The sequence below is a fragment of the Cottoperca gobio genome, chromosome 12 (genome assembly GCF_900634415.1).
Source record: "Cottoperca gobio chromosome 12, fCotGob3.1, whole genome shotgun sequence".
NCBI classification, from domain to species: Eukaryota; Metazoa; Chordata; class Actinopteri; order Perciformes; family Bovichtidae; genus Cottoperca; species Cottoperca gobio.
Window position 1 is genome coordinate 19,380,025 of NC_041366.1, and position 27,620 is coordinate 19,407,644.

Sequence of the window (27,620 nt, forward strand, 5' to 3'; positions counted from 1 at the left end):
CATTTCTTTTTTCTCCTGTAAGGAGTGCAACGACCGGTGAAAAATTAAATAAATACACATTTTCCATTTGGAGGCATGTTGGAGTGTGCAGGTGTCCTTGATATATTGTTTGACATAATAGAACTCTGTTTCTCTGAGCTACTTTCATTTCTTCCATCTGTCTTCCTTTTCCTCCTCAATCCTCCATATCCGCCATCTCTCTCTCTCTCTCTGTCCCTCTCTCGCCCTTATTCTCCTATGTGTGCGGAAGCCTGGGTGGGCCACTCACTGAAGCGTTGCCAGATTTCTGGTAAGCAGAGTGTCTGCTTGTTTTGCTGTGTCACCAGTTTCAGAGGGGGAGGGTGTGGAGGGGTGGGGTGGGGGCTCGCTCAAAACCTTTTCCTTCCCCTCGCTCATAGAGGCTGATTGAGGACCGGTCTGAAAACCCAGGCATGTGATTCATAACGGGCTCCACCACTTTCACGTACACCTCTCCATTAGGAGGAAGTGGTGTCTCCGCCCTCGAAGGTCATAGCTCAACAGGAGCAACTCTCACTGCTGAACGAGATCCAGATTTCAATGCAAGGCTTTGTGTAGGCGAGCCAATGCACAATGCTGTGCTATAAAAGCTGTTATTGTAACACCCTTAGTAAAGTGTTATGGTGCACCTTCCATACATGCAACACAGTGTCAGGCCCAGAGCAGACACTGTTCGGCCAGATCAATGGATAAATGGTTGCATTGAGTTGCAGGCAGAAAGTGTTTTATTGAGCTCCAGTGCAGTGTTTTTGTTCGTCCGAGTGAGTATGTGTGAGTAAAATGGATCCCTGTGCAAGAAGACTGTGTTCTCATGTTGCTGTACAGCAGGAAGTCCACATCTGATGTGAGAGAGAAATATACGACAACACTAATCCACTTCTAGCAGTACGGAACTATTTTTGGTGAAATACCAACTCCATGGATTATCATGGCATTTTGCACAGGCAATTATGTTCCCCGGAGGATGATTCCTACTGATTTCAGTAATCTCCTGACTTTTCCTCCAGTGCCACCACCACAAGACATTTCCGGATATGAAATACCTACTAAGTATCGGCTGGATAGACTTGACATTTTGTGCAAACATTCATGGTCTCTTGAGGATGAATTAACTTTGTTTATCTAGCGCTACATCAAGGGTTTCCCTCATTCTGAAAACTCCTTATGGAAATATATGAAATGTACAGACCTTTATGTTCCCCAAGTTCTAATAACTTTTTTTGTGATCCTCCAAATTTCAAGTCAACATTTAAATGTTTCCATTACTGTGTACTGCAAAAGGAATGACCTCAACTGTAGCCTACTGTTTAGTGCTAATTAGCTAATGTTAGCATGCTAACACACTAAACAAATATATTTACAACCATAGTAAACATTGCACCTAAACATAAGCATGTTAGCACTGTTATCGTCAGCATGTTAGCATTAGCATTTAGCTTAAATCACCCTTAAATACTGTCTCAAAGAGCTCCTAGCATGGCGTAATCTTGTTTCTTCACAGCAGCTGTTATCCTCAGCACAGCAAAACTGCACCATCACAAATGGAGATCGATTAGCTATATCCTTATTGTACCATGTTTGTTCAATTTCCCGCATGGTGTGATAGTGACAGTTATCGCAGTGCTCTTTGAGCTAGCGGGTATCTCCGTGTCATGGTTTAGGATTTTGTTTGCCCTTAAGTGCTGTGGTGATTGTGTTTGCCATGCTTTTCACATGTCGAACAAACAAAACCTCACCCTGCCTGTCATTTGTTGGACATTCGATAAACCAGTCTCTTTCAGGTGAAACAATAGACATGCTCTCAGTTTTCTCACACGCCTATTGCAGACCTAAAATAGTCTTAATGAATGATTTATGTCAGTAAAACATTTAGCACACAATCCATGTACTTTGTGGTATTATCATGTCAAAAGGAACTTGGCAGCTCTCTTCTTTGAAATGAAATGTATGCGGCACCACGGCAGCTTTACTGACAGCATTTTCTATCACGGAGACTAGTTATTAGTATCTCATTTGCACAGCAGATTAAATCGGAGGTATGTGTCTCAGCTGAGTCTGAGAAAAGGCGGCTGTACAGTTCTAGCTGTCACCCTCAAGGCTCCAATGAGCTTCTGCTCCACTGAGTTTCTTTTAGCTCAGATGTACGTAGTCTTTGTGTCAGTGTGTGAAATATTTCAAATATTTTCACTTTGAAGCATTCTTGAAAAAGGCTTTGGCTCATGTGTTAACGTGTCTGAATGTTTATGAAATTGATTGAGCATGTGGAACTCGGCGTCTTTCTCGGCTCTCTGTTGGTTTTGATCAAAGCCAAAGTTATAATGATTTATAGTGACTGTGGGAGGACTTGGGGACACTTCATTTTTCAATAGACTCAAAATGTCAGATTCTAAAGTGACATACTATACTGTGAAAAAATAGTTAATATGTAAAGCTAAAAAAAACCTGACTGCTCCCGCTGACGTCACTGAGAGAAGCGACTGTTATCGGAGCTGTTTTTGTTGTTGCAGTGATCTCGCTCCCCTGACGTCACCTACGTGTTGCACTCAGGAGATCATAGCAAAGAGCTCTAAAGCTGATGACTGCTGGTTTCCTGGAGACGACAGGCAGCAGATCCAATGTTGTTTTTCCGCACTGAATGGACAACAACATGAGGAGGTTATAAGAGTTCTCGTGGAAATAAATATCAATATGCACCAGGTATTATGTCATATTAAGGTAATATGCAAAAAAGATTACCACACAATAAACACGAGGAGCTGGACAGAACATATATTTATTGAATTACCACCAGACACCAGAGAATTTGTCTGAAGAAGACATCAAATAAATATATGTTCACAAGATTATTATTACCCAGTGTGTGGACCCTCCCCTTTTAGATGTATATCAAGCTCCTATTGCATACGTGATCTCCTCATGTTCCGTAATGAACACATTACGCCTGACCTGAGATCTGCCCATATACGAGGCCTGAGGTAAGACTCCAAGGTGTTGAATATTTCATTGTGACTGGATCAGGTTGTGTAATGACAAAGCCCTCGAGAAAAGGCCTTAGATCACATCAGTCTGACGTCTTATCGCCCGCCAGCCTCTCTCCTCTTCCCCAAGGCGCAGGAGACACAGTTTGGATCAAGCTAATTCTGTCTGATCAAATTGTTCCCGTGTGAAGCGATATTATCTGCGGCTGCTGCAGATTGTTGGGACAATCAAGTGGGAACTACAGCCTCTGTGGGGGAGTGAAAACAAAATCAAAAAGATAACCGTTCACGTATGTTTCTGTGTTTCCTAGAAATTTATTTTTAATAGCTGGAGGACAACGTCCCAAAGAAATATAACATCAGAGATAGGGAATGGATGTTATTCTGAAATATTTCAGAATATTATAGGCAAATAATGTTAAAGCATAAATATTTCCTGTCACATTTTGATACAATTAATTATACTTTAATAATGTACACAATGACTTTTGTCTTAGCTAGACTTGTAATAAATCAGGAAGGCTGCAGAAACCACACGCTTATCTTTTAGTTTGGGGGGAAAACGACCAGCGATAACATTAAAGTGTTAAGTGTGTGCTAAGTGCTGGTAGTGATACTGCAGCTAACCACTTAGTGCAACAAGCTGAGAAACTTCAGCCTGAGTCAGACCTCTACTATTATTCCAAACCAACAGTCTGCGAACACGAGAGCGCAGTTTAAGTTCTACCTCCTGAAACACTTTGGACTGGACTCAAGTAGCAACCGTGGAAAGCTCCAAGAGTTTTGGGGAAAAGCAAATAAAAGTGAGGCTGATATCAGTTTGAAGGCTCAGGCTAAATAGACTTTATGCTTTCCATATTGATTAATTAGTCAGGGTTGAGCTGGTCTCTTCTTATGAGGTTATGCAGAGAAATAATACAAGCATGTAGGTCCAATCTGTGTGCAGGCAGCTTACTATCTGGTTTATAACCAAAACCTGCTAAATGAATGACATTCCCATCAGCGCTTTAGCTTTGTGTTGTGCAAATGTTAGCATGTTAGCACACCAAACATTGTTGACATTTTACCTGCTAAACACCAGCATATAAGCATCGTGTGTTCGCACACTGACGTTAGCTCAAAGCAGGGCCGTGCCCAGCACCCTGCTCTTAGTCTCTTGGTCTTGCTTAATGATAATGATGATTATATTTAATCTATACACAATATAAACTGTATTTAGCTGCTCGCCCTCTAAAATATTACAAGAATTAAGACTCAGAAACCACATAATGCAGGCTTGTGTCTTGAGAAGAAATGCTTCGTGGCTGATTGTAGGACCTAAAAATAAATTGTATCATAATGAATGCCTGAGCCTAACATATTAACAGTAAGGATAAAATTAAGGATGGCCCCATAAATCACAAGATAAAACCCTGAGCGGAGCAGAAGAAAACAAAAGATAAGGATATTTCACATGCATGAAACTCCAAGTATGCGATCCCTCTTGAACTCGAACGATACGCTCTGAGCTAACCCTCTTGGAAAGGTCAGTCTCTGGTTAATACTGGGTAGGTGAAGTAAAGGTTGTGGTTTCTGTGTTTGGTACTCTATATTTATATTGAGGACAAAAACATTTACTTTGCTTTGTCAGGGACTAAGATGCACTACAATCACTCTTCCTGCATGTTGTGTTGCTGCAGAAACATGTCGGCTGCAGTGAGTAACGTGAGAACACTGAGGGAGAAAGTCTGTGTTGTTCGTCGAAATCTTTCTAGAGGACGTAACTTGTGTGTGTGTGGGGGGGGCTTTGGGGTGATGCAGGTCAAAGCAGTGTTCAGATTCATTATGAAGATGGATCGTGAAGTGGACACCATTGTGAGAAAATGACTGATGTCTCTCTGTCTTCCTTTTCCCCGCTGCTTTCCATGTCGTGTCAGCAGGGTGATAAGAAAAGACGTTTTCCCTCTAGAGAAAAGCTGTGTGTTTAAAGCCTTGTGAGTTTTATACGTTGTGTTTTTAAAGGCAATTAAATGGATGGATTTTCTTTTTCTCATCTCAGGGACAAGTGGAGGCCCGTGTAAGGTTACAAGCCAGCGCTCCTGAAGACGCATGAGTTTTATGCTGTTGTACGAGGCTCTAGCCTTACACATGTGACTGCAGCAAAAAGAGGAGACGATGGGCTGAGCCTTAGCTTCACAGTTCCCGGTATGTCCTTCCGTCAAAACACTCAGATTTCTCCCTTTTCCTTGTCTTTGACCTTACCCGCTCTTATCATGATTTTCTCTCCCACAGGCCATGCCCTTGTGGAAGTTGTTTGCGTCACATCCTATTTTTACGCAGAGGGCCGAGTCGAGCCATGCGAAGGTGAAGCATCTCTTGAATACATCAGGGACGTTGCCCAGGAGGCAGCAGAGTACCTGAGCGCAAACAGGGACCAGCTCGGCCCCCAGAGCTACCGAGGAGTTCTGAAGAGGTTTTCCACGTGTGCGCAGGCAGCTGACGAGGAGTTCTGCGCTGCAGGGTTAGACAGCAATGAGGAGGATGTACGGCTCAGACAAAGTTCAGCTGATGAAGCCGGTCTCAGGCAGATGGATGACAATATCACACATGCTATGGCCAACATGGATTACCCTCAGCAGTGGAAAAACACTGACAGTCAGCCGAGAGAAGGTAATGAAATAGGAGCTCTGAGTGTAAGTCTTGAGCTGCGATCTTGTAGGTTTCTTGTTGCCAGAGGTCATTTTGAAGCCGCTCCAATCCTTGCTGTTATTGATGCTTTCTGACACTTCTGAAGAACAGATGTATCTGCAGATTGTGTTGAGTCATTTCAGCAGGAGGTACAGTATATCTATGTGGATTTATTTCACTCTTTCAGAAGAGTTAAGGATGTTTAGCCACAAATCCTCATCCACTCACGTCCTAGTTTGTGCCCTGCTACTTCCTGGATCCTGTACAGGGGTCAAATATTAGAGATTCCCCTCTGCTCAGCAGATATGAGGACTCTTCACTGTTCAACCTCCAAACTAGTTTTTTTGTTTTGTTGCTGGAATGCACATCCTGGAGATGTTCCTAAAGGCAGGTTCACCAAAGTTCAGAAACACTCTAAAGGTATCATATGGTGTATATATAGTCACAGTGTTGATCTCTTATGACCAGGTTTTGAGATATTTTCATACAGACTATGGTCTGTGGAATATCCAGATTAAAGGAGACACTCTCTGGAGAGACGTGTTGATGTCTCCTAATCCTCACATGCATCAGTCACCTGCACTCATCCTCAAATGACCCAATGGTTGAATGAATCAATGGTTTTGCAGATAGAAATCTATCTCTCTTCGTTATACGATAAAGATACTAAGCTAGCAAGCTAATTTATCTAGCTATGAAGTAGAGGAATTTAATTATAAGCTCAATGTATCAAATGTAAAATGGTCTTGATGTGTGAAGTAATATGTGAAAGACAGTTAAGATGTAGTGCACAGTAAAAACTGTATATATCTGACAAAAGTAAAAGTAAAGATCCCTATAATACAGATATCTCAAAACCTGGGCACATTAAAATCAATGTATCATATCATTAAAGCCACTAGAAGTGTTTTTAGAATTTGTGTGAACTAACCCTTTAAGGAACACAGATGATTAGTGCAGTGGTGTTCAGTAGGTTTTAAACCCAACGTGAGATCTGACTCTTCATCACATGATGTGCAGGACCAGCCGGGCAGAGGCCGGTGTGCTCCAGAGAAGACAATTACTGCCATTATTCCTCTCCAGCCAGATTAGAGGTGTCTTGCAGACCTCTGCGTCTATTAAATCAACTCCCACAATCCTCCTCTGCACTCCCACTCTTTAACACCACAGCTGTGTCGGAGTGGTTTCTGGCGTCTGGCCTCAGATTTAGTTATTTATGATGTTTCAGTGAAGTCTCACCTCGTTGTTTTTTTTAAAGAAACGAGGGTGAAACACTCGCCACATGCTAAACTATTACTATTTACTTAGCATGGGAGCATTTCAACAGATGACATGTCCTGGTCTTGAAAAGTATTCTGAGCTGATAGTTTATTGCCTTCTTACAGTTTCAGTATTTAGCCCACAAAGAGAAAGGAAATGACTCCCGACTGGATTCCTCAACACATCCAGTCCTTTTCAGGGTTACTGAAGGCTGCATGCAGTCATAGAGTGTCATCTCATTAGACGGCAGCACAGTATGTGTTCATGGCTTGCTTAGAAAAAACAGCACATGCCCATGCAAAACACAGGCGAGCTGCAAATGCAAAGTATCCGCAGGCCTCTAGTCCCTCCGTGTACTATTTACTGGTCTTCTTTGACAATGACATTCTTGTTTGTTGAACTTTGCATGAAGAGCATGTTCAGTATTCACTCCTCTCAGTCGCTCGAAACTGGGTCACAATTAACGGCTCCATTGTGGAGGTGACGGGGAGTTCCAGTTCATCTCGGAGCTGCGGCAACAAATTGGAGGGAAAAGAGAAAATAGGAGTTGTATTATTCTGCACATTGTTTCTGCGTTCGAAAGATTGCGCCATGGCAGCCTTCAGCGCTCACCCACACTTACAGGGAAGGCCCAAAGATAAAGTTCCTCTGGTCTTTCATCCTGTGCTTACAAAACAACAAGAGTGTATATGGAGGGTTTGAGCTGAGCAGTGATCAGCAGAAGCTGTCGCCACCCTCTGCTGCTGCACGACGTCGGCACGGAGAGGGAATGTTGGAGCATCACTCGGAGTGAACGAGGGTTGTTTATATACCCTTATGCTTTTGTTTATACTCCCTCATACTCTACTGCACACGTGGCAAACGGTAAAAACTGTTGTTAACTCAACAGGTGTTGGCTCAGTGGAACATCCAGTTTTTCTAGGTAATAATATTATTGATATACTGCAGGCCTTGCGTGACCCGGAGTTCTTCATTCCTTCATCTGCACGGTTGATTAATGTCATACATTCCGTGCATATGTAGCGGATGATCCGTACACCTGCACAGAGTTCAAAGAGCATGTGTAGAGTAAAGCCGATACTGATATGGATTAGGACTAAACTAACGATTCTTCTCATTCTCTTGATTAATCGTTTGGTCTATAAAATGTCAGAAAATAGTGAAAAATGTTCAGTTTAATGTCATATGAAACAGAGAAAAGCAGGAAGTCTCCATATTTGAGAGGCTGAAAACAGCATTTCATGACCTTTCTTTGCATGAACAATTACTTTAACAAAAGCTTGATCATCTGTTAATCTATTATGGACTTTGCACGTAGCAAAAGCCTTACATTACTGCCAAACATCTTATGTAATTCAACATGATTCTTCCATTAACTTCAGTTCAAACAGCAGTATACATTGTCTCTCTCCTCATCTTCTGTCTCTAGCTGCTGAGCTTCAGCCCAGAGAAACCCTCCTTCACCTTGCAGTGCGTTTGGGTTTGGTCCATCTCTCCCGTTTCTTAATCCACCAACCGAGAGGTCAAAGGGCGCTGACCTTACCTAATCAGGAGGGAGACACCCCCCTCCAGCTGGCTCAGAAGGACAGACAGCATGCCATGTTCAGAGTGCTTGCAGCGTAAGGCTACATATGTATCTGTTTCCCAATACTGACGTAAAATAATCTCTTATCACATGAGGACTAATGGAGGCTTCTGGTAAAGCTGATTCATAGGGGAGGCTCCTTTCTTTCTTTAAATTCACTTCCTGTAATCTTTCTTTCTCCTCGTCAGACCTCCAGGTCCTGCAGTCGGCCCTGTTCCAGGTGTGTGGTGTGTGTGGTCCGACAGCTCCTGCATGCTGAGGTTCTGTCCCTGTACGGACTCCCTGACCCTGACTGTGCGGCAGACATCCGGCAGCTGCCCTCAGGACGCTATCCTGGCCCTCCGCGACAAACTGGGAGACCACAGCATCCTCAAACGGGTGAGAGCAAACCATCGGGAACACAAGATCTTATTGTAATCCTACCTACTGCATAACCTAGGACAGACATGGCTGATGCATATTCCCAAGGGTCTCTGTGCGTGATGTAATGTCGTTGTCGAGATAAGGCCATTTGCACAGGTTTGGTTCAGGCTTGTGTAAACAAAAGGCCCTTGACTCCCACACCCTTTAATATGCAATCACACATTTTGATAAGAGTTGAGCAAGTAACTGTAAACACAACACTGCAGTTCTTGCAGCTAGGAAACCAGAGGGCAAAAGGTGGTGACATGAAAAGGACAGACGGGTCAGGATGCAGTGATAGCAGCTTGTGCAACTTGCATGATCTCTACGAGACGCGACTCGTATTGCTGGTATTATTGCCATCTTGTGAGTCTGTGTGTTACCGTGTGTGTGTGTGTGTGTGTGTGTGTGTGTGTGTGTGTGGACAGATTTTGGTTGATCCCATCACAAGATGGTCTCTAGTTTGCTTTCAGTTTTGATTTCTTTGTATAATTCACTGTGCGACTGTGTTAACATGAGATCTGTGTTTGTTCCAGATCAATGTGCTTAAAGCTGATAGTGAGGAAGACGAGAGAGAGAAAGAGTTCCTACCTAGTGATAAAGGTGAGGTGACTTATTAAATGTATGAAGTATTGACTTCCTGTTTACAGGGGCCATGTATTACCTTCAGACTTATCTGCAGTCATTTGATGATGCTGTTTGGTTATCAGGGACTCAGTATCACAAGATGAAAGTGCAATGCTACGTCAAGTGCACATTGAATCAGAACCAAATTGAAAGTAAGAAGTTGTGAACAGGTGTCGTTTTACCCGTGACACTCCTACCTGAGGCTTTGTTGAGCTCAATCCAGGTACGTGCATTGTCTGTGTTCACCCTCATGTGTCACACGTTAGCTGTCGTATAGATGTACCAGCTGTGTAACATGAAGCTCTGAAAAACAAATGTCCAACACAGAGCCAGACACACACACACACACACACACACACACACACACACACACACACACACACACACACACACACACACACACATGAAGCAGCTTCTCTACGCTGAACTGTTGTATTGTTGGATAAAAACACATTTGAAGAAGTCTCCTCTGAGAGATTGTGAAGGACATTTTGTTTTCCTCTTTTCATACAGTATGGAGACTTAATGATTATTTCACAATCGACAGATTAGTTGTTAAGAGTAATTATTAGTTGCAGCACTAGTATTGCCGCCACAGTGGTCTCTGCGTGCACAAACAAGCTCGTAATATTTGCTGTCTGTCTGTGTGCAACGATGGAAAACCAACCGCCACAGATTCAGTTGAGCAAACATTTGCATGGTGAGACAGCCATCACTTAGAACCTAAAGACACTAAGAAAACACTTTCAGAAGACGTCCATATAAGGCACACTCTCCTTTCACACGCTTGTTCTTTCCATTGGTAACATGTTCAGGCTGGCATTCAGCCACATGCAGGTCTTCAGGGGCGGGTAGAGGAAACAACAATGGTACTGAAGTAAAACTATTCTTACTTTATAATTATATTGAATCAAGTAGAAGTAAAGCAGTACGAGTAAAAATATATTTCTATAAACTACTCAAGTAGTGAGTAACTTCCTTAATTACATCACTGAATTACCAGACACATGACTAAATATGTTAAGCACTGTTAAATCTCTTAAACGCTTGTGTCTCTTCCTAAATCCTCGTGTGTGTGTGTGTGTGTGTGTGTGTGTGTGTGTGTGTGTGTGTGTGTGTGTGTGTGTGTGTGTGTGTGTGTGCTGCACCTATTATTTACATCATCAAGTCATCTGCCGATGTTTTTCTAGATGAATTGTTTGGTCTATAAAATGTCCGTCTCAGTTCCAAGGTGATGTCTTTAAATTATTTGCTTTGTTGTCCAAAACCCAAAAGCAGAGGCTGAAAGACTTCTCTGCCATTTTTGTTTAAATAATTAATCGATTATGAAAATAAAACATTTCTGTCGTACGTGTGATGGAGTAAATATAACGCTTTACTACCCACTGCTGCAGATCTTCCACACGCACACGCACACGCACACACACACACACACACACACACACACACACACACACACACACACACACACACACACATTAAGCAGCTCTCACTCAACCTGTGCTCACTGTTTATGGTAACCATAGAGATGGCACATGGCCGTATCGACTCATGAAGGGAAGCAGGAAGTGTACTTGAGTATTGACCTTAACCCTGTCCCGACTTCAGCAGCCGTCCATTAATCCTCTCGAAATAACAACCTCGCAGTGGGGAGTATGTGCTCTTCATCTGGACATGCTGCTTCGCATGAGCACAACATCTCATGGGCCAGTTTTCCATTCCTGGAAAGTCGAGTCACATCCAGAGGACCTGAAGTCGTGCCATCTGCACGATGCTTCTTGGGAGGAGAGTGTTAGCGTGTCATGCATCGACTTCTGGCTAAATATTTTTATTTTGCACAGGCAAGGAACTCCGAGTGGAAGCGCACGCGCTGGTAGACAATGTGAGTACACGTGCAGATATGTATATTTATGTATATATGTGAGTCATGTGCTGTAAATGTTTAGAGCTTTAGTTCATGGCACTGTGATTTATATCTGTTGTTTTCAAGTAAACAATACTTAATACAAAAAAAATCCTTTTCTTAAGAGCGATGCTTCCTCTGTGGGTTTGTTTAAAGGTGTTTGAGGAACAGCTTGTTCTTTCCTTGGATGACGACGACGATGAAGACGAGTACCCATCCTCATTATCTGGTAACTCTTCTCTCCTCTCCTCTCCTTTTCTCTTCTCTTCTCGCAAACACAATAGCAACTTATCGAAACTGTTTCCATTTGAATATTATCGGGTTCTGTTTTATCCAGAAGATGTTGTGCTGCTGCTAATCGTCCTGGGAGGAAGGTGTTAGTATGTCATGTATCAACCTCTGGTTAAATATTTGTATTTTGCATCGGCATTAGCGAGGAGCTCCATGTGGCTTAAATAATGAATGGGTAACTCATAAAAAAAAAAAACCAACAACAACATATTTGTGGCTGTGCTGAACAGCAGGGTGTGGGAACGATGCTTAATAAGCTGCTTGAGAAGCCCTGACTGGAAGCCTTTCTCTTGTAGTGCTGGCACAATATGCAGAGCTCTGTTTTGAATCATAGGAAATCAATACACTAACTGCTTGACAGACACAGACAGGCATTCGCTTCTCGCTACGGTTGATGATGACTTCTGTTTGATTAAATGGAGGTATTATCCTCCTGGAGTCTGGCTGCAGGCGGCGCAGGTTGGCTCTTCCACAATGACTCAGTCTGGGAGTCCAGGAATCTGCCCTGTCACCAGGACAAAGGCAGGAATGGGGTCAGGCGTGTCCCACTCAAACTCCGTCTGAGCCGGGAGATGTCCTCCCCCCCCCCCCCCCCCCCCCCAGTCTGGCCTGTCGCCCTGCCATCCCCTCCCCCGACTCCCCGGATCGGACAGTGGAGCTCTGTACTTGAATTGAGAGGGGGAGTGTTAACAAGCTCCAATGTCGTACGTTTACAAAAGCAGACATTTTAGATGAGCCTCATGCATTAACCTTGAGTTCTCTTCAAACATTGATTGTAATAAGCTTAGCTAGCGCAAACATGCGCTGGCTTGTAAAGACTTTGAGGAGGATGCTCGAATCTTTCCGGTGTTGCCACGGTTACCTGTGTGTTGTTGTGCAAGAATGAAAAGTTTGTTGTGAACTCGAGAGAGAGAGAGAGAGAGAGAGAGAGAGAGAGAGAGAGAGAGAGAGAGAGAGAGAGAGAGAGAGAGAGAGAGAGAGAGAGAGAGAGAGAGAGAGAGAGAGAGAGAGAGAGAGAGAGAGAGAGAGAGAGAGAGACCAGTGCGGACTGCAGATTCTTCTCTGTTGCTCAAGTCATCAAACTCACTGCTGAGCTGAATATTTCTGTTGTGATGACAGCGCCTGGAGGTCACTGTGGTCCGTAGTTGTCATCCAGAGTTATTGTTTTTTTCCAGATCTGTCCAAATGATCGTCTGGTTTTCGCTGACATTGTTGGAACTTGCCGGTGTGACAATTAGTCTACCAGCTGAGACCGGTGCTCCTTCAATCTGTCACCATCCTTTTGAATTAAACAGAGAGGAGACTTCTATGTCTGTGTGTGTGTGTGTGTGAAGCTGCACACACTGATACAATGGAAGCGGGCAGACGGAGACGTATAGAGAAGATAAATACAAGGAGCCTGCCTCGTATGTTTGAGCTCCATGCTAATGTCTTCACTGTGCGAGAGCAGCAGAGAGGAAATGCCTCTGTGATGCTCAGGATATCCCTTACATTAGTGCAGGCACGGTCGCTCCAGACATCAAAGTGCACAGAGAGCTATGAAAATGGCTTCTCGTCAAGAGCTGTAATTTTCCACATTGTTATCGCAGAATTACCATGTACATACAATGTACTGATACTATACTTATTTACTTTACTCCTCTTGCATCTTTGAGGTGCTTTAACTTCACTTCATGCTGCTTTGCACTACTTTTCAGATGCAGATATTGCACTTTTTACTGCACAGTGTACATTTGACAGCTATAGTTACTGTACTTTACAGATTAAGATTTTGAACACAAAACATGTAATCATCTATGATGCATTCTTTAAAATACACAACACTATATATCTATATATATATATATATTTATATAAATATATATATATATATAGGAGTTAAAATGTTAAAGCATAAGTAATTATCATGTCATAATTCTAATAAATATTGATTATTGAATGCTACTTCCCTCACTCCTATAGAGTCTCTTTATAAAATCATGTTTTTTTTATTCCATTTTATTCATACTAACCATAATGTTACAAGAAGTAAAGAAAAGAAATGAGACGCAGCACTTCCATAAGCGAAATTAAATGATAATGTTCATGTTTTTTAGAGCAGATGTGGTCATTAAAAGCGAGCCAGACTCGAGTCAATAATACATTTCCTAGAAAATAGACGGCCTGCAGATAAAGTTGATATGTGGAGGTTTCGATAAAAACAAACCTGTAAAGGTCAAACGGGGAGAAGGTATGCAGCGTCTCATCTCATTTTCCTTTCTTTTCTCTAAGCCGTGACATTTAAGAGATAAAAGATCAATAAATTATGGCACATTGATCCCAAGATGATGATCACTGAGATTAAGCAGAACAGAAGGCTGGCTCAAGGAAATATGACTTAACATACGATATTATGTCATGTTTGCTCATTTGTTGCTTGTTTAAATGTTAGTTGATGTGTTTTGCTTGTCTGGTTAAGATATCTGGTTAACTCTCATTGCTCTGAGAGCCGCTCTATTAATCCCACTGATGTTGGGATGAACAGCAGTATTGATAAATTGCTTTTCGCCGTGTTCTGTGAACGTAAATCATTCAGCAGGATGAAAAGAAATTCCTAGTGGACATCTGCATCTTGTAAAAGTAAAGTACTGTAGAGTAGTTGATCCTAAGTGGGGAAAGAGTGGAGACGAAGAGGAGCAGTCTGTTGGAACGATTATAAACTTCACTGAAGATTGTTTGTTTATCGCAGTGAATGGGCATCCGATGCAGTCCGGTGGAGTCCAGAGCCAGTTCATTCAGCGTGCGACAGACCCTCTTCTCTCCATGATCAACAGCAGCGATCACATCATCACACATCGGACACAGGTCATACATCTCTCTGATTTATCATTTAGATTCACCCCAAAATCAGTGATACAGATCTTTCCTTGTACCTGTAGTGCTGTTTCTCGGCCGTAGAGATGTTTTCCTTCTCTCCAGTATAATGGAACTACATGGCACTTCAACGTCAACGTCTCTTTCCAGAAATCCTGACCTGGTTACGTAACATAATCCACAGACCTTGTTGTGAGCAGTTTCACATAGGAACTATTTTCTTTCTGCCGAACTACACCCGCCAAACGTATCGTCGTGCAGAAGGAAGCGTGCATCTACTCATGGACGAGAGGCGTGGTGGTAATAGTTTAAAGCTAATACTGCTAGCTCACCTAGCATCACTGAGCTAGCCAAGGACGGTTGGCGGATGTATATTGGTAGAAAGAAAATAGTTCCCACATTGCTGCTTGAGCACCACAAGCATTCCTTCACCTCTCCAACACTCTAGATTGATAAATAGCACTACAGGTAAAAAGGAAAGATATGTGTGTATCGTTGATTTTGGGGTGAACTGAGCCTTTTTTAATCTTTTCTGTTTTTGCTACTTTTTAAAATATATTGCTGCTTTCTTTTGCACTTTTTTCTCCTGTCTTGTGCATTTTTACTTTAGGAGGAAGATGCTGATAGCAAGTACAGCGTCGGTGGAGTGACCCGGGACAGCACAGGGACAGACAGCGGGTTGTGGGAGACAGTGGACCTGCTAGCCGTTGACGCTCCTCCATCCTGTTCAGAAGATTTCTACGTTCCCTCTCCACCCTGCTCACCTTCGCTCTCACCCGCCGACCAGACCCTCGCCAGGCTGAACCGTCCCACCTGCTCTGAGCCGACCAATCGGAGAGAAAGTTCACCCATGGAAAGCTGCGACCTCAGGTATTAAACATCGTAGAAAGTGTTCTCCAATCAGAACGCAGTGTTTTCTATGTCTCTGTGTGTAACTGGTCCTTTTGATCGCTCCAGTCCCAGTCTAGTGGCTCTGGAAGTGGACAGTGAAGAAGACGGCACCGAGCCAAAGTCTCCGCTTTCCCCTCTGTCGTCAGATGTGGAGAAAAGTGATAACAAAAGGGAAACCTTCCGTCCCACCCCCGACCTCACGTGCACTCGCAGCCAATCTGCCTCCTCAGCATGTGAACCCACCACAAAAGTAAAATACATTTCATCAGATAATTCTCCTCCTGCTTATATCACAAGTAGTGTTGTTTGAGGTCTTATGTTTTTTATGAATAATTATTTTTCCTAGGAATTGGGTGACCCAGGGATTCGACTGCGTTCGTATTCCTACTCTTCCCCCAAAATCAGCTTGCGCCCCGCTCGTTTTACGCGGGACAACCACACTTCAGATATCAGCCCTGGTCAGTAACACCGGGCCTTTTTACTCCCTCTCATAGTTAGACATGTACAGTAGTCGAACACGTGACTAACAACGTTTCTGTGAGCTCACTTCACCTGTTTGTGTGTCACTAATGTGCAACAGCTGACTTTTAACGTTCTGTTTTTTCCCTAAACCAGCTTTTCACTGTAGATATTCTCACTACTAATATAAAGTCCAATCAACTCCAAACAAATGTGTCATTTAGGGAAATACCAATATCTGCTTTCTTGTCAACAGTTGGATGAGAAGATCAATAGCAATGTCTATTAAATATGAAGGTAAAACGAGAAGACGGTTAGCTTAGCTAGCATAAAGACTGGAACAGCTAGACTAGCTCTGTTCAGAGATAATACATTATACCTAGCTCCTTTAAAGCTCAGTAATTAACATGCTATGCTTTGTTTGTTAAATCGTACAAAAACAGACGGACATGATATTTATCTTCATCTCCAACTCTTGGTAAGAAAGCAAATATTTCCCAAAATGTTGAACTATTCCTTTAACAGTTTTCTTAGTTTTGCTTTTAAAATATTACAATTATCCCACTCCACTGCAAGAATGAGTGATTTAAGCGCTCTGAGTCCGTGGTGATGGTTTGCACCCTCTGTAGTTGATGTGTGAGCAGCCCTCTGTCCACTGTGTCCTGTAGATGCCGGGCTCCACAGTGTCAGCCAGAGCCGATCTCTCCTTCAGGCCCTCTCTCTGTCTAAATCTCTGTCTCTTCTCCACCCTGGTAGTAAGTACTGGACACCTGCAGCCGTCACACTATGCTAAGGCTCAGCATAGCCAGCACGCCGCTGTCAGTGTCGGTGCTTAAATGTGCGTGCCTCAAGGTTATTATTGTGAACTGATTCAACTGCTGATAAAGTTTTAAAACATTTGACTTGATTCAAAGACAGAAACACCTGCATGCTGCAATTCCCCTCAGCTCTCCAGAGATTCGTTTACTCTTTTGGTCGATTATCGCGGCTGTCGTCGGCGTCGTTTCGAAACGGAGGCTGCTGACTTCACTGGAAAAAAAAGTAAACCCACTGTATTCTACCTGCCCAGCACCAGCAGACGGACAGTCAGCAACTACCTGAACATAGTGGAGCACTTAGCTGCTAAAATGCCAGATATTTTCTATTTTCCAAAACAAAGCTAACATGAGATATATATATATATATATATATATATATATATATATATATATATATATATATATATATATATATATATATATATATATATATATATATATATATATATATATATATATATATATATATATATATATAATTGCAGCATGCAGGTGTTTCTGTATATATATATATATATATATATATATATATATATATATATATATATATATATATATATATATATATATATATATATATATATATATATACGTGACTCCCAGGACACAATTTCAACTTAAAATAGGTAATAATATATCACTTTTGTGTTTACAGCTTGTTTCTGCTGCTCCCATGTGGCCAAAAAAACTATTTTGCACCTTTAAAAAAAATGACCGTACATATAAACAAGCTGTTGCCTGGGTCAAATATGATTTAAACATGATTTAAAGAGTGTGGAGAGAGCAGTGCTTTCCACATTTAGGGACATTTATCCAACATTATTTGAAAATACAAATGATTGTCCTTGCTGGTCATAAAATTAAAAGTAAATCATTGATCATCTTGAACGAGAAATCTGCAAATATTTATGTGCAAAACCGTGGAAAACTAAACTACAAGTAAAAAACGAGTTGGAATCTAGAAAGGGGGAATTGAAGTAAAAAGCAAAGAATCATGAAACAATAATGACCTTGGAGTGTGTTTGCATGTGTGTGTGTGTGTGTGTGTGTATGGCTTCTCTAATCATGACACAGCCTTTTTGTAATCAGAATGGCAGCGGGAGTACAAGAAGAAATCACATTTGCAGTGATGAAATGAAAAGACAGCTGATTGCTTTGCAGCCCGGTGAGAGACGCGAGGTGTCTCTGAGGGTTCAGCGCTTTGTGTCCGTCTGTGCTGCAGCTTTCATTTGTGTTGTGACGTACCTCACGTCATCTGTTACTTTGCATATCAGGTGTGGTTTTATTCTGATGCTTGAATACGAACAGCTCCTCTGGCATGTAAATGAAAGAATGAAGCTAATTTGATTACATGCATACAGTATATGTTACTGATTGTTATGTGTTCTGCTGCCTGATTTTATCTCGTTTCCTGTCCATTTTAAATGTTTTAAATGTTTTAGATTAGCAACTTCTCCTCATTCCTTATGTTCACAGAGCAAAGAACCTCCAGTATGTCAGAGCAGTCACATGAAAAAAGGTATTTATGCTCTACTTTTAATCCACTTCAGTCTTATTTGGACTACATTGTATTCCGTGTTTCTTTTAATCAGAGGGTACATGTGCGTTACTGGTGTTTTTGAGTCTGTCTGTTGTTCTTCTTCTAGTGACGTACATATATCAGCGTGACCCTGAGCTACTTCCCACTGTGTTCTGTAAATGCTCTTGTTTTTTCCTCCATGGCTAACAGTGTCGTCTTGTCTCAAACTGGCTGCGTCGTGGATACAATGCATAATATATGTGCTGTGTTTTACAATGCTCAGGCAAATTATGGTTCATGATTTGACAAAATGGTATAAAATAATGACTACAAAGTGACCGTGTTGCTTTATATGGTCGTTGTCTGCTCGAAGAAGGTTGGCACTGACTTCCTTTCCTCTTGTTGTTCTACTCAGGTCACTTACTCTGCTACTACCACACTAGCTCCCCCTAGTGGACGAGACCAGACATAATCAGGGATAATATACAGAATATACTCTGTGTGTATATATATATATATATATATATATATATATATATATATATATATATATATATATATATATATATATATATATATATATATATATATATATATATATATATTGAGATTAAAATCTCTTTTTCAAGAGGGCAGCATTGACAACAATAAATACAAACAATACAAGCAGAATGCAGCTGTCACACACTACAAATGAATGAGAACTATATCCAGTTAATAAAACAGTTATAATGCATACAACAGGTATCATTGTAAAAGTAGTTAAACATCAAAGAGGAATCACTTTGACCAAGAGAGCTATTTTCTCGATCTTTTAAAATGGACTCTCCTCCATAGGAAGATGGGGGGCATATTGTTTTTTGCACATGTATGTGTTGTACACAGATAACAGATGTGCAAAAAGGCCGGGCACTGAAAACACAGTGTGTGTGTGTGTGTGTGTGTGTGTGTGTGTGTGTGTGTGTGTGTGTGTGTGTGTGTGTGTGTGTGTGTGTGTGTGTGTGTGTGTGTGTGTGTGTGTGTGTGTGTGTGTGTGTGTACATCTCTAATATTTAATTGAAGCATTTCTCCTTGGCCTTCTTTTGGATTCCCATCAGTATTAAAACGTCCGTGTGTGTGCGCTGTTCTTTACAGGGAGATTAGGTTCCGTAAGCGAGCCCAGTCTGCGGATGATGAGGGCAGCATGGAGCTGGCAGAGTCCCTCCAACATCTCACCCTGTCTGAGTTCCTCAAAGAGTATGTGGGGGGGTCGACCCCTGTTCGACTGTTCTAGCATCCTTAACCGTCCACTTCCAGAAAACTAACCTTAACCAAGACTTATAGCATGTACGCAGCGATTGACAACAAACCACAATCTGCTCACTTCCCCTTTCATTATTTCATCTCCTTTCCTTGTTTCCTCTCTTTGATTCATCTCCTCTCCTTGTTTTGTCTCCTCTCCTTGTTTCGTCTCCTCTCTCCTTGTTTCATTTCCTCTCCTGGTTTCCTCTCATCTCCTCTCCTTGTTTCATCTCTTCTTGTTTCCTCTTCTTGTTTCATCTCCGCTTCTTGTTTCCTCTCCTTGTTTCGTCTCCTCTCCTTGTTTCGTCTCCTCTGTCCTTGTTTTGTCTCCTCTCCTTGTTTTGTCTCCTCTCTCCTTGTTTCGTCTCCTTGTTTCGTCTCCTCCTTGTTTCATTTCCTCTCCTGGTTTCCTCTCATCTCGTCTCCTCTCCTTGTTTCATCTCCTCTCCTTGTTTCATTAGCCTCTTCTCTCCTTGTTTCCTCTCCTCTCCTAGTTTCCTCTCCTCTCCTCCTTGTTTCATCTCCTCTCCTCCTTGTTTCATCTCCTCTCCTCCTTGTTTCATCTCCTCTCCTTGTTTTGTCTCCTCTCTCCTTGTTTTGTCTCCTCTCCTTGTTTCGTCTCCTCTCTCCTTGTTTCGTCTCCTCCTTGTTTTGTCTCCTCTCTCCTCCTCTCGTCTCCTCTCCTTGTTTCATCTCCTCCTCTCTCCTGGTTTCCTCTCGTCTCTTTGTTTCATCTCTATTATTGTTACTGTCTTTTAACAATATTCACCACAGGTGTCTCATGTTGTTCTGCATGTATCCAGCCTCTAACAATTCTTCTTTCACAGCACATTGTTGCAGAGAACAACTTTTTAGTGACTAACCTTTAAATTGCTTTCTCAGAAACTACACGCTGTGCAATATCAGATGAAATTATATTTTTGGATTTTTGTCCTTTCATGGCAGGACGTTGCAGTATGATCTAACCACGTACATGCTTGTGTACTCTAAGCCTATAAGAATACTCTGCCTGCACCTGCACTTACCCAACATACTTGCTTTTATTGTCCTGACTCAGCAGGAATACAATCAGGACGGCGTGACTTTACCAACTAACACACGTCTGCAAAACAACAACGTAGTAAATCGCACTTTTGACATTATTTTTGATTTTTCTTCAGAATTGAAGAGGAGGAGTTGGACAAGTACAACATCCCGACGAAGGTGGAGTCGGAGAAGTACAAAGTCATTCGCACCTTCAGTTTCCTCAAGAGCAGGATGTCCAGTACACGCAACAAGACCAAGGTAAACCACAAGCAGTCCTCTGCTCTTACACCCAGCGTCACATAGCTTCAAAATACAAATGGTGCCCCATAGCTACAGGTGTGTATGTCCTGATACAAGAACATTATAAGAGAAGGCCGGTATCCCAGGTCTAGCAGGAAGTGTTTCTGGGAATAACTCGAGGTCAGAGTGACAGACCAAACATGGTGTCCAGCCTGTTTCCTTTTAATGATTAATCCCGTGTTGTTGAGTCAGCACAGAGACTGGAAGCCCTCCCCGTCCTGCATCTGTTGTTTATGCTACCCTCCATTTCCTTGTCGTGTACTTTCTAACAGTTAGGAAAAAGGCGGGGATTCCTTCCGGGCTCATACACCTACGTACATGTGGGAGAGGGTTACTCTGGGAATAGACACTCACCCAGTTTTATAGATATATGACTTAAGGTCTGAGAGCTGTCACATGTTGTCTCCGTCTGTATGGCCTCTGTGTTTACTCTTATGTCTCTGCCGTGGTTTGCGAAGGGGAAGGGGAAGGACCGGGAGGCCAAGGATAGGCAGCTGAATGGACATCAGTTTAACACGGGCTCCTGTTTGGGCCCCACCGTGTGCGTGGTGTGTGACAAACCAGCATTTGGAAAGGACCTGCTGCATTGCTCCAGTAAGTAATAGCGTATTTCCAAGGAATGTGAATTTCCCCCTCTTGACCCCCTCTTATGGTCTTTTTCGATTAGTCTCTTTTGCTCGTTCTTTGTGGAGATTCGTTATTATAAAATCGTCTTTAGTCAAAGAAAGCTCTAAAGTCCACCTGCATAAACTTAAATATATGTTCTCCCCAGGTTGCACTGCTATCGTCCATAAGAGCTGTAAGGAATCGGTCCCCCCATGTTTGAAGGTGAGCACTGTCTTGAAATATCAGAATGAGGAACGAGCTTTGAACGACTCGTCTCCACTGGAGCTTGTCCTCGTGTCGGATGTTTATAAGCTGCAACCCGCCGCTCTCTTTTGTATTACTTAGAAACTTCAGGATAAGTATGCGGTCACCATGGTGAAGAACAGGGCAGCATCCCTCCCACAGAGTGAGTTTACGACGCGACGATCACCCAACAGTTTTGCCATCCAGCTCTCTTAACCATGTTTGTCTTCAATGCACAGATTTCACAGTGAGAGACAGTCCTCCTCTGTGTGTTGTCCCCGTCTCCACCTCTCTACCGGTCATGAAAGACCCGGCGACACAACCCTGCCTTCTCTCTGGGACTTTCCCGAACAGTGACAGGTTAAACAGCTCTCAGACTTTATGACTTGCATGATACGATGTGGGGGTATTGGTAACATTTTGTGGGTAATTTGGGTTGTCCATGTTTTTTCTCTGCGTAACAGTCGGCTCAGTGAGAGTTCAGAGACGGAGTGCGACGGCTGGAAGGCGAACAGCCGATCAGAGGAGCTCCTGCCGACTCCGGTGTCCTCCACTTCCACTGACTCATCCTTCGGAGAAGGTGATGAATGAAGGAGCAGATGGCTTTCAGATTTGTACATGGCATTTATGTCCTCATGCGCCCAAATGCTGCTGCGTTTCCTGCTGGAAATAATCCACAAACAGATTTGTTTTCACCCATTTTTAATATTCTAAATGGACTTTTATTATTTTTTTAATTATTTCTTTTATATATAAAAACGTAATTGTTGGGAGAGAAATTAGTCTCAATACTGGAGACAAATGTGTGTTTTGTGATCCACAAATAAAAACAAGGATTTGTGAGTAATTTAAAGGGGTGGGGGGGGGGTTGGTAATGGTTGTCCCGTTTTTCCACTTGCACTTAAACGCAACATGCATTTTTGAGTATTTGACATTTATTCTAATAGTTTTTTCTTTGTAGATGGGAAAAACATGTTTATAAACACCCTAAATCATCATGCACACGTGTGGATGTTTTATTTGTGGCTCATGAAACACGTACTGAGACTAATTAAAGAAGTACATTGAGATGGCTGAAAGTAAAGAGCTCTGTCACTTCATAGTAAATGTTGTAAACTGCGATTAATGACAAACTGAATCCTGGCGGGTTTGCTGAGAAAAGGTGATATTTGTTGTCCTCCCTAGACTGTGTGGATGCGTGTTTCAACAGCGACATGTCGGCTGATGCTGTGGATTACGAGGCTGAGTCGTGGAGTCTCACTGTGGAGCACAAGTTCTGCAAGAAGCAGGAGAAACGAGCTGTCAAGAGGCAGGATGTTATCTATGGTAAGCAGATGTCAAGTGTTGTGAAAGAAAATGAGTCCGTAACTCATCTCATCACTGTAAACACTTATAATTGTTTTGATTGAGTAACAGATTAAGCTTTACGACGTGGAATTATACGAGTTTTAATGTGACCCACACGTTGAACAGAGCTGATGCAGACCGAGCTTCACCACCTCCAGACGCTGCACATCATGGCCGAGGTTTTCCGGCGAGGCCTGAAGGAGGAAGTGCAGCTGGATACGGAGGCACTGGACCGCGTCTTCCCCTGTTTGGACCAGCTGCTTCTCTGCCACCACGCCTTCTTTGCTTCCATGAAGGAGCGGCGACACAGCTCCGCCCAGCCCCAGGGACACAGCAACTACCTCATCCAGCACATAGGAGACGTCTTGCTGCAACAGGTTAGCTAGAACGTTGTGTCATACGTGGACATCGTGGAGGCTGTGAATCACTGGCTGTGCTTTTTTATTTTTCTGCAGTTTTCAGGTGAGAACAGCGAGAAAATGAAGCAGGTGTATGGAGACTTCTGCAGTCGTCACAACGAAGCGGTCAGCTTTTTCAAAGAGCTCCAACAGCACAACAAGAGATTTCAGAACTTCATTAAGGTACTTAACCTCCCCAGAGCATCTTTCTTTATTCTCCCATTCAGATCGACTTTAGTGTAACACGCAGGTCAAGTGCGGCAGTCGTGAAGACACCATGAAGTGAAAACAATAGAATAACATGCATACCATAACATGCTCATATAAAACACATGTAATCACTTTTAGTCTGAGACAAAATAAACAATAGTTAAAATCAAACATTGAGTGACCAGCTAAGAGATTGATTAAGCTGCATGTTGGAATAAAAGCACCACTACCCTCTGCTCAGGGAGATGTAGCATAACTCTTTTTACTTTTTCAAGCAACAAGGTAATAATTCTTTGGTGAGACGGAGGGAGATCCCAGAGTGCATCTTGCTGGTAACCCAAAGGATTACAAAGTACCCAGTGCTGTTGGAGAGGATCCTGCAATATACTCAAGGTCAGTCGTCTACTGCCCTCTGCTGGCTGTGTTGTCGCATGGCCACAGCACGATATACAATATTCAAGTTTAAAAGTAACACAAGATATCTCATTCGGTCTTTCATGTATTTCTACTTCCTGCTCCCTCAGAGGAGACAGAGGAGCATGCCGACCTTTCGAAAGCTCTGGTTCAGATTCGAGAGGTGATAACAGCCGTGAACCTGAGCGTCAGCGAGTACGAGCAGCATCAGAGGTTACAGGAAGTGTGGAACCGCATGGAGAACCGCAGCGCAGCCAAGCTGAAGAACGGCCACACCTTCCGCAAGCAGGACATGATGAAGCCGGGACAAATGCTCAAACATCAGGGCCTGCTCCTGTGGAAGACTGCCACTGGTCGACTTAAAGGTGAGACCGACGATTTAAAGGGATAGTGTGGATGTTTTAAAGTGGGGTTGTGTGAGGTACTTATACGTGGTCAGTGTGTGACCTACAGTAGATGGAGGTCGGCAGGCTCCCGGTTTGGAGAAACAGACCGGAGTACGGACACGGAAGCAAAGCAATGCACTAAAATGACTGTTTTTTCAATGGAGTCTGGTGGCTTTGGCGAGAGCATAGATTACGGCAAGTTAAATATTCTAAACATGGTATACACAGGTCCGTTCTTTTAGGTGGCTAAAATCATATTTCCTTCTGCCCCTATCCACATCAGTACATTGCTTTGCTTCCATGTTCGTACTCCTGTCTGGAAACATCCAAACTCTCCTTTTAAATATGATATTTTTTGCATCTTTTCTCAATGCATTCACATTATGTGTGTAAATGATCAGGCTGGTGACATGTTTTCCTGCTTCTCCTCTCTTCTACAGATGTCCTGGCGCTCCTTCTCATAGATACACTCATCTTCCTGCAGGAAAAAGACCAGAAGTTTACATTTGCCACAGTGGTACGCACACATTAATTATGTCGGGGACAAATACCCAGCTGTAACAATAACAATAATCAGCTGTGTCTATTATGATGTTACACCCTATTACCGCTTCTCTTTCATCTTGGACCGTCATCACATCATGTAAGAAAGTAATAATTCCTTGTTTGTAATGTGTTTCAGGATCAAAAGCCTCCAGTCATCGCACTGCAGAAGTTAATAGTGCGAGAAGTAGCAAACGAAGAGAGGGGGATGTTTTTGATCAGCGCGTCAGCCGCCGGGCCTGAAATGTATGAGGTCCACACGTCATCCAAAGAGGAACGAAACACCTGGATGAGGCTCATTAGAGAGGCTGTAGAGAGGTGTGTGTGAGTCTCGTGTGTGTGTGTGTGTGTGTGTGTGTGTGTGTGTGTGTGTGTGTGTGTGTGTGTGTGTGTGTGTGTTAACTGAGTAGAAGAAGGATATTGAGAACTACATCTGTGAAAGGTCGAACTCTCAGTTACTGTTCTCTCTGCTCAGCTGTCCGGAGGAAGAAGAAGAATACTCCAGTGAATCTGAAGAGGAGAAGCGAGCAGCTGAGGCTCGAATTCAAAAGATCCAGAAGTTACAAGGTATTTTCAAACCTGTGGCATAATTTCTTAGTTTCATTTTTCCTCACGATCCTGATTTGTGTTTATTTCTTTTCGCAACACTTCATCTGCGAACCTTATGAACTTGTGTTTCAGAGAGCCTGATGAGCCAGGATCAGCGGATCTGCTCCAGCCTGGAGGAGAAGCTGCAGGTCTACGCTGAGCTCGCTGCTCTGAGTGGGAAGACGGACGCTTCGCTGGTCGAGCCGCGACTGCTCGTCCAGCCGCACTCAGAGGAGCTGCCGCAGGCCGCCGTGTTGCTGGCTGCAGCTCTGCAAGAGGGTGAGATATATTTTACATTATACTGTACCTGGCAGGAACAGATGCAGACATACAGCGCAGGTTTCCATAACAAAAACAACAATATGAGCTACACTTTAGTTTAATCCCTCGTTGAACATCTATAGAAATATATAAACAATTATAATGTATTTATAAGCAGATATAGGGACAAATGTAGGTGTTTATTAATGCACAGTATTTGTCTTCTAATGTATAAAGACATATGTTATATTAAAACCAATATGTTTTACTATATTGTCATTTATTATGTGTTTATACACCAGCCTCCGCAGGAAGAGTAACATGTGTATGTATGTATGTATATATATATATATATATATCAAATTGAGCATTTATTTATTTATATATTTCTTTTTTTTTTTATGTATATTTATTTATTTATATATTGTGTGTGTGAGCATTTATATATATCTATATATATATATATATAGATATATATATATGTTATATATAAATATCACATTGCTTCACACTTTGTTGTTCTCGTGTCCCAGCTGAGAACCTGAAAGCCACGCTGTCGTCCAAGGTCTGTTCTCCATCGAGTCCCAGCCCGCACTCGGACACAGACTCCGTGTTTCCCGTCAGCCCTGCTGCGCTCGTGCATCCACCTTCAGACTCTGAGGCTTCACCCGAAAACCTGGAGGCCAGCGAGGGGAGCTGGAGTGACGCGCTTCAGTCCCCAACTCTCTCGGAACAAACGGACACGAATGACATAGATTTGAAGGTATGGCACAGTTTCTGTTGTAACGTTGTACATTTACTTAAGTACAATTTGAAGGTACTTGTACTTAACTTAAATTCATCTTCTGCTACTTTAAACTTCTTTAATATTGTACTTTTTGCTTCACTACATTTCAACACATCCATGATGGCTTTAGTTACTTGTTACTTTTAAATATAACCAATATTTGATGTATTATTATAGATTAATCCAATATTTTAAGTACTTAAAAGTAGCTCCACCTCTACCAGCTGCAATAAGTATTCTGCATAATGAGTACTTTTGGTACTGTATATTGTGATACTAATATGTTTTTGGAAGTTTATACACTGTAGTATTTTACTAAAGTAACAGAGTACTTCTTCCAGCCCTACAATGTATGCAGCTTGTATGACCTCATGATATAAATAGAGATAGTAAATATTGATGCAGCAGTATGATGTAGTGCTTTCCCCATGGCTGTAGTTGTGATGGTATTGCAGAGGTATTATAGGTCATTATAAACTCCTTCAACCTGCATCTGAACCTCACCGCTTTCCATTTCCTCCCAGATGTGTGGCTCAAGATTGCCAACAATTGTTTTAATAATTAATTACAGTCTATTAGAGCTACATTTCAGTCTTAATGTAATGAATCATTGATAAGCTCATAATAAAGGAAGAAGTCCATTTAGTCCCTAAAGGCATTTGCCATTAAAAATGGATATGGATACTTATTGTAATTACCATGCCGGCGTTGTGCTACCGTTTGCAGCTTTTGTGACCTGTGAGGTAAATGACTCAGAAAAGAGAGAATCATTTTATTATCGCCTGCAGTGTGTTAATTTAACCCTGAACAGTGTTGTAGGACAACAGGTGGCCTCAAGGGGGCGCACATGTTGCATGAATGACTGCATTAACTTAACATGAGTGGAAAATATTCAGACTTCCAAGTGAGAGATTGTAAAAATCATTATTGAGCAGAAAAATTCTCAAAAACACGTTAAC

General features: G+C 42.3%; 1 protein-coding gene across 1 annotated transcript in view; it reads left to right on the forward strand.

The window, feature by feature from the left end:
- arhgef28a (Rho guanine nucleotide exchange factor (GEF) 28a) overlaps nt 1-27,620 on the forward strand; it is a 40,510-nt gene that overhangs the window by 2,938 nt on the left and 9,952 nt on the right. The window contains 29 exon segments of the mRNA XM_029444921.1: nt 5,035-5,085; nt 5,087-5,180; nt 5,268-5,645; nt 8,353-8,542; nt 8,697-8,886; nt 9,447-9,513; nt 11,379-11,419; nt 11,597-11,669; nt 14,460-14,575; nt 15,195-15,454; nt 15,542-15,725; nt 15,822-15,933; nt 18,229-18,271; nt 20,713-20,836; nt 21,337-21,472; nt 21,651-21,706; nt 21,830-21,890; nt 21,967-22,087; nt 22,192-22,307; nt 22,913-23,053; nt 23,201-23,451; nt 23,530-23,655; nt 23,958-24,075; nt 24,207-24,461; nt 24,923-24,999; nt 25,165-25,343; nt 25,501-25,592; nt 25,707-25,892; nt 26,408-26,637. Coding sequence (XP_029300781.1) covers nt 5,035-5,085; nt 5,087-5,180; nt 5,268-5,645; nt 8,353-8,542; nt 8,697-8,886; nt 9,447-9,513; nt 11,379-11,419; nt 11,597-11,669; nt 14,460-14,575; nt 15,195-15,454; nt 15,542-15,725; nt 15,822-15,933; nt 18,229-18,271; nt 20,713-20,836; nt 21,337-21,472; nt 21,651-21,706; nt 21,830-21,890; nt 21,967-22,087; nt 22,192-22,307; nt 22,913-23,053; nt 23,201-23,451; nt 23,530-23,655; nt 23,958-24,075; nt 24,207-24,461; nt 24,923-24,999; nt 25,165-25,343; nt 25,501-25,592; nt 25,707-25,892; nt 26,408-26,637 — 4,068 coding nt within the window.